The 14,616-nt window shown below is 37.1% G+C and overlaps 1 protein-coding gene across 2 annotated transcripts in view; it reads right to left on the bottom strand.

Annotated features, from left to right (window-relative positions):
* Nucleotides 1-14,616, bottom strand: part of LOC107739153 (kin of IRRE-like protein 3) — a 234,943-nt gene that overhangs the window by 6,210 nt on the left and 214,117 nt on the right. For both annotated transcript variants that reach the window (XM_016551164.1, XM_016551165.1), the window contains exons 10-14: nucleotides 6,099-6,199; nucleotides 4,802-5,012; nucleotides 1,986-2,093; nucleotides 775-798; nucleotides 603-686 (exon numbers count right to left, since the gene is read on the bottom strand). In XM_016551164.1, coding sequence (XP_016406650.1) covers nucleotides 603-686; nucleotides 775-798; nucleotides 1,986-2,093; nucleotides 4,802-5,012; nucleotides 6,099-6,199 — 528 coding nt within the window. The remainder of the gene's footprint in view (nucleotides 1-602; nucleotides 687-774; nucleotides 799-1,985; nucleotides 2,094-4,801; nucleotides 5,013-6,098; nucleotides 6,200-14,616) is intronic.

Here is a 14,616-nt window from a genome sequence, read left to right on the forward strand (position 1 = left end):
TATTGTCTTCAATAAACTTAAATAAAAGATTAAATAAACTGTTCAAACATATTATTTAACTATTATTAAACTTTACAGATTTACAGAATTATATGGTTTTATAACAATATGTTTTTATATACATGTTTTTTTTTTTTTATTAAGTAATATACAGTATGTAATTAAAATAAACAAATACATAAATAAACAATCCCAAAAAGCTTGGGTGAAGAGGAAAAATTAAAAAATAAACTACTGTGGTAGAATGCAAATATTAAAATACTTAGCTTAAACATAACACACACACACCTTGTTCTTCAAAAATTGTTTCCTGACTTCGTCAGCAAGTTAATTAAATAGAGATAAATTGAAATTAAATTGATATTAATTTGTCCATTTTATTCCAACTAAAATCGTGTGCCATTAAAATTACAACATCCAAACATCCAAGACTTTGAGTAGAAACTTCCCAGGAGGACTTGAAGGCAGCATAAAACCACAGAACTAAGATAAGAGGAAACCCTAGAGGAACCATTAGAGACATCAGAATCACACAGCTCATGTTGACGCATTGAAGAACAATGTTTACAGACAATTGGTGACGGTCAGGTAACAGGTCTTACTTTCTGTCTTAATTTTGCTTGCAAGTTCTCTCTGCTGAGCACAGATGGAGGTGGGCAGTGTAGGCATAACCAGGTGAGCGTCTTCTGTGGCATACAACAACAACAACATGCTCAACCCAATGCCACCAACAATCAGAAACTACACGCTCATTGTTCGCTGTCTGACGCTAACCTGTACATGGATGAGCTGTTTTCTCTTTTGATCATGACAGAGGATGGTCGTGGTAAAATGAAGACAAATAACACAGAGATAAGGGTGGGCGGCATGACAAAAGCTTTATATCATAGTATCATTAGTGAATAAAAATGTAAAAAATAAAAAGTCAGAATTTTACTGCAACATTGAAAAAAAGAAAGACAAATTCGAGAATAAAAACAAAACAGTTCATGAATGCAATGGTAATGTTTTAACAATAAGGTCAAAATTATGTGAATAAAGTCAAGTACAATTATGTTATATTGTTATAGTATGTTCTATTTTATTAATGCAATATTATGACTCCTAATTTTATAACTTAACCGTTAATTTTAGGATTTTTTTTTTAAGGTGGCACTAACATGCAGCTGTAAATAACAACACACTCATAAAGTATATATAAAAGTATAACTGAATAAGCCACGCTAATGTAAAATAGCTAATTCATGTACATTTGCACACCTGTTCAGTTAATTAATTCAATTAGAGAAACAAGTTGCAATGTTTCTACTGTAGATCACTGTAAGCAACAGTTAAACCTAACCAATTAGCTTAGGGTGACCATACGGACATGTCTAAATTGCCTAAAATGTCCGGGTTTTTCCTTTGTTTTCCCATTGACTTTCTCATACATTATATTCTCATTATACTTGCATATTTGTATTGTTTTGGTTGTTCTCTGTAGATCCCACCTTCTCACACGCCACGATTGGTCAATTATGTAAAATGCCTGCATGCTATTGGTCGAGCTACTTTTCAGTCATTGCCTTCATCAAGTATGAAAACAATAGGAAAACAAAGCGGCAATTCAATAATCCCAGTCAGGACATGTCTGGCAAAAAGAGGATGTATGGTCATCCTAAATTAGCTAGAATTAGTTAGAAACACATGGAGCACCAGAGCAAAATACCCCAACACGTTATCTATATTGGAAAACAGCTAGAGTTTTCTGCTGTATGATTTTTAAACAACAGTTTCATCAGCATCACAGACTCTTTAACAGATGATGCATTTCTGCTCTATACATCATGCCGCCCAACCCTACACAAACACTCAACGAAAAATAAGGCCTGGTTTCTGTGAAGTGACATGAACATCCTAACACCCTGCTCTTTGTCTGACTGAGGAGCACTTAGCATTCTCTGGTGATGGACATGCAGGAACACAATGGGCTGAGAGGTACATACTTCTCTGAGAGCGCGTACAGCAGAATGCGCCGATGGTTCCCATGAGGACGATGAAAGCAACGAAAGCGCCAACTGCCACGCCGATGATCACAGCAACAGGGAGGGAATCTGTTGGAAAACAAAACAGAGCCTTCTACAATAACACAGCATGGACAGGATGGGTAAATCCAGTAAATAAGCGCTCAAACACAGACGCCACCGTTCACTCCTGAACATATTTCCAGATTCGCACTAGCGTGGAACAAATGAGAATGTCAAATGCCGTGTCGAAGAGACATTCGCACCTTCAAGGCATCTATTCAAAAGAACTTCTACAGGCAATTAACACCACCATCACCTTCTAGCAAAAACTCAGGTACCTTCATTTTAATCTGACAATTTGCAGCTATGCCAATTATCGCATACATTCAGTGCATGACACATGTCTTGCGTGTGCATAAACTGAACACTGCATGGGTTGTTATCGTTCACCTTGGATCATTTACGGACTCTAATAGGACTTTTATAAAACACTAATAGTGTTTTGCGAAGACGTGGCTTTAGGTTAATTAGAGCCAACCCAACTGTTTTATTTGTGCTCTTGTTGGTATGTTTAAACCGAAAGATGGAGCCCAGATTTTACAGCCAAACGATAACGAGAGGCTGAGGCAGACAAAAAGCAATACCTACACAAAGTTAATTACTGGCTCCCAGTATAAACTAAGCATTACGAGCTCTGCGTACTCACAGTGTATGCCTGTTTAATGTCTGAATTATTGTATGCTGTTCTTATAAACCTGGGGATATATGTTTTAAAGGAATAGTTTTTCCAAAAACATTTTTGTCACAATGATACTGTATGGATTTAAAAGACTTCAGAAAAGTCTAGGGTAACCTTACGTCCTCTTTTTCCCGGCTGGGATTTCTATATTAGCTAAAATGCCCAGGTTATGGCTTTGTTTTATTATTGACGTGCTCTTAACAGGACTCATGCATTACATGTACTTGCGTATTTCCATGGTTTTGATCGTTCTTTGTAGATCCCGCCTTCTCAGTGCCACGATTGGTCGATTATGTACAAAGCTTGAATGCTATTGGTCAAAGTACTTTTCAGTCTTTTCCTTCAGCAAGTATGACAACAATAGGAAAACAAAGCCAAAACCCAGACATGTAAGACAATTTAGAAACCCCAACTGGGAAAAAGAGGATATATAGTCACCCTAGAAGAGTTGTATTTATGATACTTATATTTTAAGCTTGAAAGCTTTAGCCCCCATTCATTGTAATTTAATAGAAAAGAACAACCAACACATTATGTAAAATCTTTAATTATTAGGGTTTGAAATTAGTAAAAATGATGACCAAATTCTAATTTTTTGGGGAACAAATCCATTAAAGAACCACTAACATCAGTCAAAACTAAAATGTATTGCATGTTAACAAATCCAAACTATGAAAGCACTGGGAAGCTAGATTTCATGAAATGCACGAGAAAAAAAAAAATCACTGTAACAAGGCTGCAAATTAAATAGTGCTAAGTGTTGTTAACAGATTTATATGATTTATTAAAGTTGCAGTTATATACGTGCAATTAGTGTGTTGCTCTGAAATAATCATTTGGCAAGAAATAAAATTTGTAATCTAAAATTGGTATAAATACATTAAAAGAGATTGATATGATTTACATGTGACTTGCTAATCTTGTGTAAAGTGATTCATAATGTACAAAGTGATAAATGGAAAGTAATGATGAAAAAAAAAAAAAAAACTCAGATTCTGCTCTATTCCAGTGCTTTCAAAAACCATGGTAATGAAACATTGCATCACTACGCTATCACAGGCATGTTTTAAAGAAAAGAAGATAAAAGCTGATTCTTTGAACCTGATGATGAACACTGAACGATTCATTAGAGAATCAGACTGTTCTTAAGTCAGCAACTCACTTATTCAATGTTCCACTTAAATTCAGCCAAGAACCGTGTTATTGTCAGTGGTTGAATGTGTGCGAGACATGGTGTGAAAATGTACTAATGCAGAAGTTTATTACTGATTATTTTAATTGAAAACCACATGTAGGTTGTGACTGTCAGTTATTTGTGAATTAAAGGGGTCATACGATGCGATTTCAATTTTTCCTTTCTCTTTGGAGTGTTACAAGCTCTTGGTGCATAAAGAAGATCTGTAAAGTTGCAAAGACTAAAGTCTCAAATCCAAAGAGATATTCTTTATAAAAGTTAAGAGTCAGCCACACCTACCTAAAACGGCTCGTTCTAACACGCCCCCACATACCTACATCACTATGTGGGAAGATCTGCATAACACCGCCCAAATGTTCACACAAAGAAAGAAGGAGTAACTTTTATTCTCGCTGTAATATTGTTGTTGCCGCTGCCGCCATGTCGTGAAGACGCTGTGTGCTTCGTTGTGAAAGCGAAACTACTTTGTTTGACCTTCCAAAAGAGGACGATATCCGCTTCATCATGACGCGTTTCAGAAAGGCGGGGCATAGAGGAGAAACAATAATGTACAGTATGTGGAAAAGAATGTGTTTTTTGAACCTTAAACCGCATAAACACATTTCATTACACCAAATACACAAAATAATGTTCTTTTTAGCAGCATTATATGACCCCTTTAAATCTAGTATATAAATACATTAAAATATATTAAAAGGAGACTTGCTAATTTGATAAATGGAAAGTAATGGAGAAAATATCAAATGTTTTTTCTAAGATTCTACTCCATTCCAGTGTTTTCAGAAACTATGGTTATTAAACACTGCATCATTACTCTACCACAGGCATGTTTTAAAGAAAAGAAGGCGAATCCTGGCGAACCTTGGCTCCCACCTTGTTCCTTGAGGCGAATGATCTCTGTATCGGAGCCAAAGCTGTTCCAGGCGGTGCAGTTGTAGATGGTCTGGAAGTCGGCGGGTACGATGTTACTCATGGTCAAGGTGGACAGCACTCCTTCCTCTGTGCTTACTGTCTCCACCGTGTAGCGACCTGACGTCCCTGACTCCAGGACGGTCTCCTTCCAGGACCAGGCCTGATGAAGAGTGAAGAAACCATATTGAAAAGACCAGCATGAGTTGTTTTTCTATATATATATATATATATACAAATAAAAATAAATAAATATCAATAAATAAAAAATACACATAAATAAATACAAAAATAAAAATAAATAAATAAATAAAAAAACAGTAAAAAAATAATAAAAATAAAATACATAACAAATACAAAATAAATACAAATTAATAAATAAATAAAATTAAGTAAATAAAAATAAAAAAATAAAAAAAATAAAAAAATAAATAAATAAACACATACATACATACATGCATACATACGTACATTAGTCATTTAGCAGAATTTAGTCATGTATGCATACATACATAAATACATTCTGGTTACCACCAGGCTGGCTTCACCAGCAAAACCTCCTTTCCAGCTTTACAACCAGCACATTTTCCTGGTAAATAGCATGTCTCTACCATCTAGACAAACACTAACCATCATAAACTATTCTGAATCAGCTTGCTGGTGCAAGCTTGTCTTTTCAGAAGGAAAGAGAGACCCATGTTTGTTTTCACCTGCTTTATGGGCGTTATTACACTTCCAAAGTTATTACTGGTTGTTCCGGACCACAGGAGCAGTCTTTCCCATTCAACTGACATTTAGAAATACCATAGCGATAAAAGCGAAGCCACATGGGTAAACATCGCACAGAGATTACCTATGCACTTCCATGCGCACAGCCACAAACACACACATACACGCACAGTGTGAGTAATGAATCAAAAATTGGCCCGGAGAGGAGACAGTTCATCTAAGAGTGGTAAATCCTAATTGGATCTGTGGTAACAGAGCATAAGCATGCATTAAATGAGAAATTAGGGCTGTAAGCCTGCCATGTCTAATACCCATTCACTCATATAGAGGAAACAAATTATTTGAGATGCAATTTAATTTATTAAACAGATCGTAACTCATGAGTGTGTTATGCATTTTTGGACTGTGTTTACTGAGTCTAATGGAGTCACATGAGCCATGTGACAACAGCAACCACCCACTCAATAGCTGCAGTCCTGTCTGAGCTGAGTCATTGGAAGGAGAGAGCTGAGTAACTCACAATGCGGTCTGGGGGTGGCGTGCTACGGATGAAACATTTGATCTGTCCCTTTTCCCCGTGTGGAGCCTGATGGGTCTGTGTGCTGGAGATGGTCGGAGGTCCTGAGGAGAGAACAGACGCACAATCGCACATACAGTAGTTACTCGTCACATACTCAAAAACTGTGAGCTAACACTGTGTGAACCCTGTTTGCCGGAGAGAGTCATAGGAATCTCTTTTCGAAACGAGAGAAGATTAAGTGTTGCTTTGTTACAATAGGCATTCTAGCCAGCATTTAAGTTAAATCAATTTAAATAAACTTCAGAATGTTTGCTAATATTTTATTGTAACATTCTATTCCATCTAATGATTCATATCACATATGCATGCATATTTTCGTATTGTCATGCAGTTCCAGAAGTACAAGACAACACTGTAGAGGTAGAGACATGAGAATTTCGTGAAGTTGCACTGAATGGAAATGACCTTCTAACAGCATTGTTTATTATCAGAATAAATTATGCAAATTTGCATATATTCATTTGACAGACTTAGATTGCATTCAAGGGATGCATTTGTATCACTTCACAAATTCCCTGGGATTCGAACCCACAAACTTGTAATTACTAATGCCGTGCTGTACTGTTTGAGCTATAGGAACACTATGGGCCCGTCCCAGTATACCCACATTTGGTCTTGGCAACTTGAGAGCGCATGTACGCGACAGGAATAAGTGCGCAACACTGTTCCAGACCTAATGCACACGGATACAACAGTACTGTCTTCAAAAACTTGCACTTTGAAACCCATTTTCAAAAGTTTACATTTTCAGGTCCCCAAACGCCTGTTGTCATGTAAATTAACAGACAAAATGCAGGACAAGTTTTCCATTTTTTGAGAAATGAGGCTAAGCGTTCATCATGTTCAGGAATGTACATTCCCCTAAATCATGAGATTCCGAAGAATGCTTTCTAGTGCAAGTTAAATTAATTTGATATCACATATAAGGTAGTAAAACAAAGCGTTGCACATTTTATTGTTGCAGAGATGAATATGTACAGTATGCAGTTCCCAATCTTTGGTCTTGGTTGTGGAAGATGCGACAGACTACAGCAATCTGGTATGTTTTACTGAGACTGCATCACACCAGACACTTGAATTGGCTCTTTAAAATGCTGAAACTAAGTCTGAGTCTGGATGTGTGCCATGCTATAACACTCTTCTTCATCATCCGATCTTCATTCAGTAAAAGATGTACATAATATTTAAAGGGGTCATATGATGCGATTTCAATTTGTCCTTTCTCTTTGGAGTGTTACAAGCTCATGGTGCATAAAGAAGATCTGTAAATTTGCAAAGACTAAAGTCTCAAATCCAAAGAGATATTCTTTATAAAAGTTAAGAGTCAACCACGCCTACCTAAAACGGCTCGTTCTAACACGCCCCCACATACCTACGTCACTATGTGGGAAGATTTGCATAACGCCGCCCAAATGTTCACGCAAGAAAGAAGGCGTAACTTTTATTCTCGCTGTAGTATTGTTATTGCCGCCACTGCCATGTCGTGAAGACGCTGTGTGCTTCGTTGTGAAAGCGAACCTACTTTGTTTGTTCTTCCAAAAGAGGACACGACTAGAAATCAGTGGTATTTACTGTTTGTCATTTCTCCTATCACAAATGCAGACATGGTTTTATATTTACGAGACGCGATGCAACACAACACATAAAAAGACAGTATAAGTTATTATAATCCATAATAATGTCCCCACTGGATGCAACAAATGCCTCGTTTATAATGGGTTTTTAATGTTTTTGTCTCGTCGCTCCGGCCTGACAGGGCATCACAATATGGTAAGGGACATAACATTTCCGTCACACGCTTGAGGTATTCGGCCAATCACAACACACTGGATAGTTGGCCAATCAGTGCACACCTCGCTTTCAGACCGATGAGCTTTGTAAAAATCGACGCATTTCAGAAAGGCGGGGCATAGAGGAGAAACAATAATGTACAGTATGTGGAAAATAATGTTTTTTGAACCTTAAACCGCATAAACACATTTCATTACACCAAATACACAAAATAATGTTCAGAAAGGGGTGGCATACAGGAGAAACAATAATGTACAGTATGTGGAAAATAATGTTTTTTGAACCTTAAACCGCATAAACACATTTCATTACACCAAATACACAAAATAATGTTCTTTTTAGTAACATCATATGACCCCTTTAAAACATCACTTTCTATTTACCACCCACTTTCTGCGCGCAGAAAGTCAGTTGTGTCGGTCAAGCTGCCTTGACATTTGTGAATCCGTTGCACAAGATAATGACCCTCATTTAGACAGTTGGTCTGTTGGTGTGTGAATAAAATTCAGAGTTTCTGCGTAACCGTAACATTTTGCCCTGGAGGACTACAGAAGCACGAACCAAGGCTGACATACACATTACCAGTTCCAAGATCGACAAATCCTGCTGGCCCACGCTTGGAGAGCGGTGTAAAACTTTAACCGATCAAGCTAAAGATCTTATCTGTAGGATTTGCCAATCAAGTGTGCAGTACTAAGGCCTTGCAGTAGCATATTAGAAATGTGGCTTTAAAAGGAAAGAGCAGTATTGTATTGGCTTTGAATGGGCAGACTCTTAAAGGAGTCTCCTGTGGGCTGGTCTATTTAAGAGTTGTGTTAAGGGTGAGGGAGTGAGGGTCTGGTCTTCATTTTCAATCTTGAAAAGAACTGATTTACGGCAGCCTCATGTCTCCCGAGGAGATAAGACTCGGCATGCCAACTGCAAGTCTATTTCTATAGGCTGCAATCTGAAGAGTGCCAATGGCGGGGAAATGTTATTTTGAAAAGATAAGGGCCTCCAGAGTGTCTCTTCGTGTTCAATTTGAACCGTGGACCCTTGAACTTTGACTTATGCTACGGCTCACTCTATTTTTCCACAATTATGCAAAACAAGCAATGCGCTGATGTAAAGGGTAAACAACGTGTCTCTAGGATAGATTTGGAGTAACTTCTCTGCTTAACAGGTTACCAACCCCAACCCTGCCAAAAGTCGCACTTAGATGCACACGCACACACAAATTCAACCCAATCCACCAATCATGCATCTGCCAATCATATGCAGAGGTGTCTCTCGACTGATTCGTAATTGCAGTTTATTAACTGGCTCTTATTAGAATAAATTAGCATCTAGATGAGCATGAGGCAGATGGAGTGCTGTAGTGAAGGGAATTTCAGGCTGGTGGAGAGGAATGTTACACTTCGCACCCCTTTATTAGACACCAGTGCTGCAGCGATACCTTGCTGCTAATGCACGCGTGCTATGTGCATGCTACACTACAACTACAAAATCATAATCCACGCGATAGCGTGTTATAAAGGCTAGAGTGTGTGTGTGTGTGTGTGTGTGTAGTTGCAGGCATAAGGTAAATACATTCAGATCATTCCCTGCTGGTGGAGGTAAGGCCAGCGCTTGGTGACTCAGAAGAATCAGCCCATGGATCAGGCTGTAAATGAGGAATATAATTAGATAGCTTATCACTTATCCTCAGAATGCTGGGCTAAAAGAACTCCATGGGGAGTGGGAAGCCTGGAAGCTTGGTAAGAGAGAGAGAAAGAGAGATACAGATAGAGTTCACTGCAGGGCATCGGTTTGCAACAGTAGGGAGCGTACAAGAGTCATGATGAATGGATCAACATGGGGAGATGTCGTGTAAAGAGACATCACCCTACAGAATCCTGTCCCAAATGATTCCATGGGCTGAGAAACATTTCTATGTGTATTTTATATAGTGTCTGATTTAAAATAATTAATAATAAATAAACATAAAATGTGAAATAATCATGAAAATATATAAAAAGCACGTTTTGAGTTGCAATTTGTATATCGTGTTATATTGAGTGCCGCAGTGATGATGTATTTTTGTGGGCCAACCTGAAAGTTAGCATCACCCTGATTCCCTCGACAAAAACCCAGTAGGATTTTTACACTGGTGTTTGGATTATTGCAGAAAATATGCTCTAAGGACAACAAAAGTTTATGATTCTTACATGTTTTTTTTTTTTTTTTAAGCCAATCAGAAGTAATGTTTAATGTCCCCGACAAACTCTGTAGTCCCATTTGTTATCAACCGCTTTTTCAAGACGAGTAAAAACTTCAACAAAATTAAAAGGGGATTTTACGGATGCATTTTGCTGGTGTAGAATAAAACATGAAAATGTCTAGATCGTGTCCAAACCACAAACATTATTTAAGACGTTTAACCAACAACCAGTTAAAAAAAAACTATTGACTTCAGGAAGTGCTAAAATTTTAACTCATTTCCAGCATTTTATTACTGAAGCTAAAATGAATAAATTAAACATTTGCCTTTTTGTTTCCAGATGGCCTGCAGTTTAGCCTACTAGCTTAGCATACCATAGCTGGCAATTAATGTTGCAATACTGTAGAGTAAATATCCGTAAACTGCCTAGCACAACACAGACATTACAAACCATCAACTGTTAGGTTTGCCTGGCCCTATGGATCTGGGCTACTACTGGGTATAACACAACAGTTACTGTAAAATATGTATTTTAGGTATGGGAGTAGCATATGTTGAGTTTTGATATTTGGAAAGGGTCAATGGACTTGTTTTGTGCTATTTTTGATTGGTCTTTGGGCTTGTTTTGTTACAAAGACCTGGCAACCCATTAGTGTATTTTGGGCCATATAAGCCACCTATAGAAGGCAAAACATTACCAGTAGAGACCCGCAGGGACCATTACAGGTTCCATTAAAACCCATACAATCCCCATTATAGTTTTTTTTTTTCTCTCCATGTTTGTGCTAAGTATGAATGTACTGAGACAATGATAGTAAAAGACCTAATACGGTGTAAACCTTGTTGATGATACAGGCAAGAATATGAATGCATTGCGCTTAATTGCACATTAAGCTTTATCCATAGAATACTATTATGAAGAAAAGCTTAATTTAGCGTGTTGTGTTCATATTCTGGGCTTATATTTCCTGTGTATATACTATGCATCATTAATATGGTGAGTACTGAATTTGAACTTTTAATATCACTGCTTTAGTACATTAGGGCATGTTAAGAGTTTTTTCACATTAAGCTTTTTAGATTGTCCTGTTGTTTGATTCAAATACTGCGGCAAGTTCTGTATATGGATCGCAAGTGCCCAAAACTTTTTTCACAGTTTGTTCACATATCTTTGTTTTGTTCTTATGAGATGTGATTTAAATATATGTGGATTGAAACAGATGGGAAACTGACAGGCCTGTGGGCTGTTTTATGGATGTTTTGCCCTCCGGGTCTCCGTGTTAGTCACATGACTGATGAATAAAACGAGGCATTGCCTCAATTACCTGACTGGCTGTTTTAACTGAAAAGTGGGATTTTCATTCCTACAGCTGACATATTGAGTGTTGTCATAGTTTCTGCAGGTCATTACACCGTCTCTGTGCATTTTATTCAAAAGAAGTTAGCAACCATTTACAATTTCTGAATAAAATTCAGCTCATGACAAAAAAAGGTTATATATATATTATTAATATTATTATTAAATATAATATTAATTATTAAATATAATGTTAATTATATATTATTATTAAGTTTGCACTAAGCACCACCAATTTCTCTCTGCACCACTGTCACCATTTATTTCACTAGCTTTCATTTGCCAAATCATTAATCTGTGGCAATTTCTCACTTCTCCTCAATATCTGCAAGCTGACATGAAAGTGGAATACTAATTTTCAAAAAGAATATATATAAAAAAAAAAATTTTTTTTTTTGGTAGCTTTTATACAAACATTTTTCTCATTGTGTTTCTCAATATGGTTGACAAATGTGCACCAGTGCAAACCAAAAGTAGCAACCTTCCACATAGACACATATGTCCCATTTCTACACTGGGTTAATGTACTTTTTCCCGGAAACATAATGTATTCTTCCTGACATACATACATGAACGCTTTCATGAACAAATATGCTCCATTAACCCAATAATGAGTTCACATGGCATTGAAAACGACACACATAAACAATGTGATTGAGAGGCATCATCCCAGCAATTATCGGATTGCAGCAAACCGCAACTGTATGCTGAAAGAGCGCATGAACCAGTGAGCAGTGAGAGGGGATTCGCAGATTGTAGCATGTGAAAGGTTTGTTTTGCCTCATTTCTGCTGCCATATATTTCCATTACAGCACTCCAAGAGGACCGAACCCAGTTCCATGAATAGCGCATGCTCCATATGTCCTCTTGCCTGCAGATACTGCAATTAAATGCACTCTACCTGCACACTTACCTTGGGCACACTACAGCCTATTTTTAAATGTCTTCCCTGAACTCTCATCAGTGCCTAGAAACGACTTCCTCCTTATTCCTTTCAACCCCATTTTTGTTATAGCATAAAATGTTCCCCAAGGCAATTCACCTCCACTCCATTGTGTCTTCATCCCCATTGCAAAGCGCACATTTTCAACCATCCATCTATTAAGGAGCTTTCAAACTGACAGTGATTTGTAGCAACGAGCAACCGAATGTCATTCATTTTCAGTGGGAGTTGGTGACACGATAGGAATAAGTCAGTGGAGCCAAGACGGAGAAAAAGTTCATGCTATTGTGAGTGAATTCACTCTACTATATGATTTGTATCTGTTCACATAAAGCAATATAATAAAATAAAATAAAATAAAATAATACATAAATAAAAAAATTGGGGCAGGAAAAATGTCAGAAATGTTGTATGAGTGTGTTTGATTAATGCATTGATACTGCTGCAGTTTGCAATCATTTTAACCTGCAAGATGATCATTTTTGCAGTAAGAAAACCAACGTCTTGTCAAATTAAAAACAAATGCAAAATGTCTCATTTGTGATCAAATTTTCAAAAGCTAAAGCCAGTTACGCAGCCCAACAGTCAAGTAAACGTGCATGCTCTCACACAGACAAACACAAAGTACTCTATTTTTAAAAAGTTATTTTTTTTTTTAGGAAATCCCGTATGCTCACCAAGGCCAAATAAAAAAACAAACAAACAAAAAAAAACAATTGGGAAATATTATTACAATTTAAAATAACTGTTTTTTGCAATTTATTAATAAAATAACTGTTTTTGCAATTTACAGAAAAGCTGAATTTTCAGCAGAACGGCATACCTCAAAACAAACTAATTGAATCCATAAGCCAAATCATATCCACAAGCAACAACACAAATAAATGAACATAAGGACACATTCAGATATTAAATCCCATTAAGGCTCAAAATACACATGGAGAAATGAGATCCGTATCTGAGGAACTAGGGAACAAAAAGCAGAAAGCAATGTGTATCCATTAGCGTGTTTTCGGCAAACGGTGTCCCCTGCTAGCTATTTGATTATAATTAAATTACACTGGGCCTGAGAGAACGCTGGGACTCTCTTGTCTATATTCTGAGTCTCAGTAGGAGCTCTGGCTTCTAGTGGCATGAAACTGGGAGGAAACAGATATTGACAAATGCCAAACGAGTGCATTTAATTGTTAGCATAAATTTGTTTTTATGTGACCCAGTGAGGAGCAAGTGAACATAGGTGAATTATCAATAATTTTTTAGCTCTAGCTCTTCCTTCTCACTTGCATTCTCTCTTTTCCTCTTACTGATCAAGCCTTTGAAACACAAAGCTCTTGTCATCAGTCATTCTTCACGTCAATGCTTGTGAATTGCAGTCGCTCGTCAGGAGTGCACGTTGATGAGCAAGATGTGAAATGATCGGCTTCATCTCCCAAATGCACCAGAACTTGAAACAATCAGCCCCGTGCTACAAGAGAGCCTGTGCCACATGTTGCCACATCAAAGGCTACGCTAGGTGCTTGAATCTAACACGCCACACTCTTGTGTTCACTTCCAGAAATGAGTATGAACACAGCTTGCCGTCCTCTTGTGGCTTTTAGAGCAAAAGGGTTTACTTATTGAAAAGAATCAAAGGAAGTACTCCTTGATACCTAAAAGACAGATCCAGGTCACGCGGTTTTAAAATGAGGACAATAACAATAAATAAGGTACATGGTAATTAAATATAATATCAATTCAGAGAAATAAATCTTAGATATTCCAAAAACACTGTCAACAAACCCATTTTTGCATGTTTTTCCCCCCGAAAAATGTCTTAATAATTATTTGCATAATTATTTGCACATTCTGGTAGAATGTGTAACCCCATTTGCAACTTTTGTAATGTGATGGATATCTGTGAGGTAAAAGGGGGAATTGATTTGAATGTAAAAAGTGACATTATATGCTAGAAGGGTGCCAGATTCGGGGTGCAAATTTTCAAGTTCACTTGTTTATGCTACATTTATCGGTTTCTTTAAATACTTTTCACAGTAAACACCCAAAAACTGTGTGAATTAAACACCATAACGTGACATATTATCCAGTATATTGTTAAAAACGCTTCCTAAGATTGTCTACTTATATGTTTGTTGTTTTAGGACACTATAGTTATAGTATAGTATAAAAAAAAAATATATATATATATATA

Source organism: Sinocyclocheilus rhinocerous, unplaced genomic scaffold (assembly GCF_001515625.1).
Source record: "Sinocyclocheilus rhinocerous isolate Xijiao unplaced genomic scaffold, SAMN03320098_v1.1 scaffold3818, whole genome shotgun sequence".
Lineage (NCBI taxonomy): Eukaryota > Metazoa > Chordata > Actinopteri > Cypriniformes > Cyprinidae > Sinocyclocheilus > Sinocyclocheilus rhinocerous.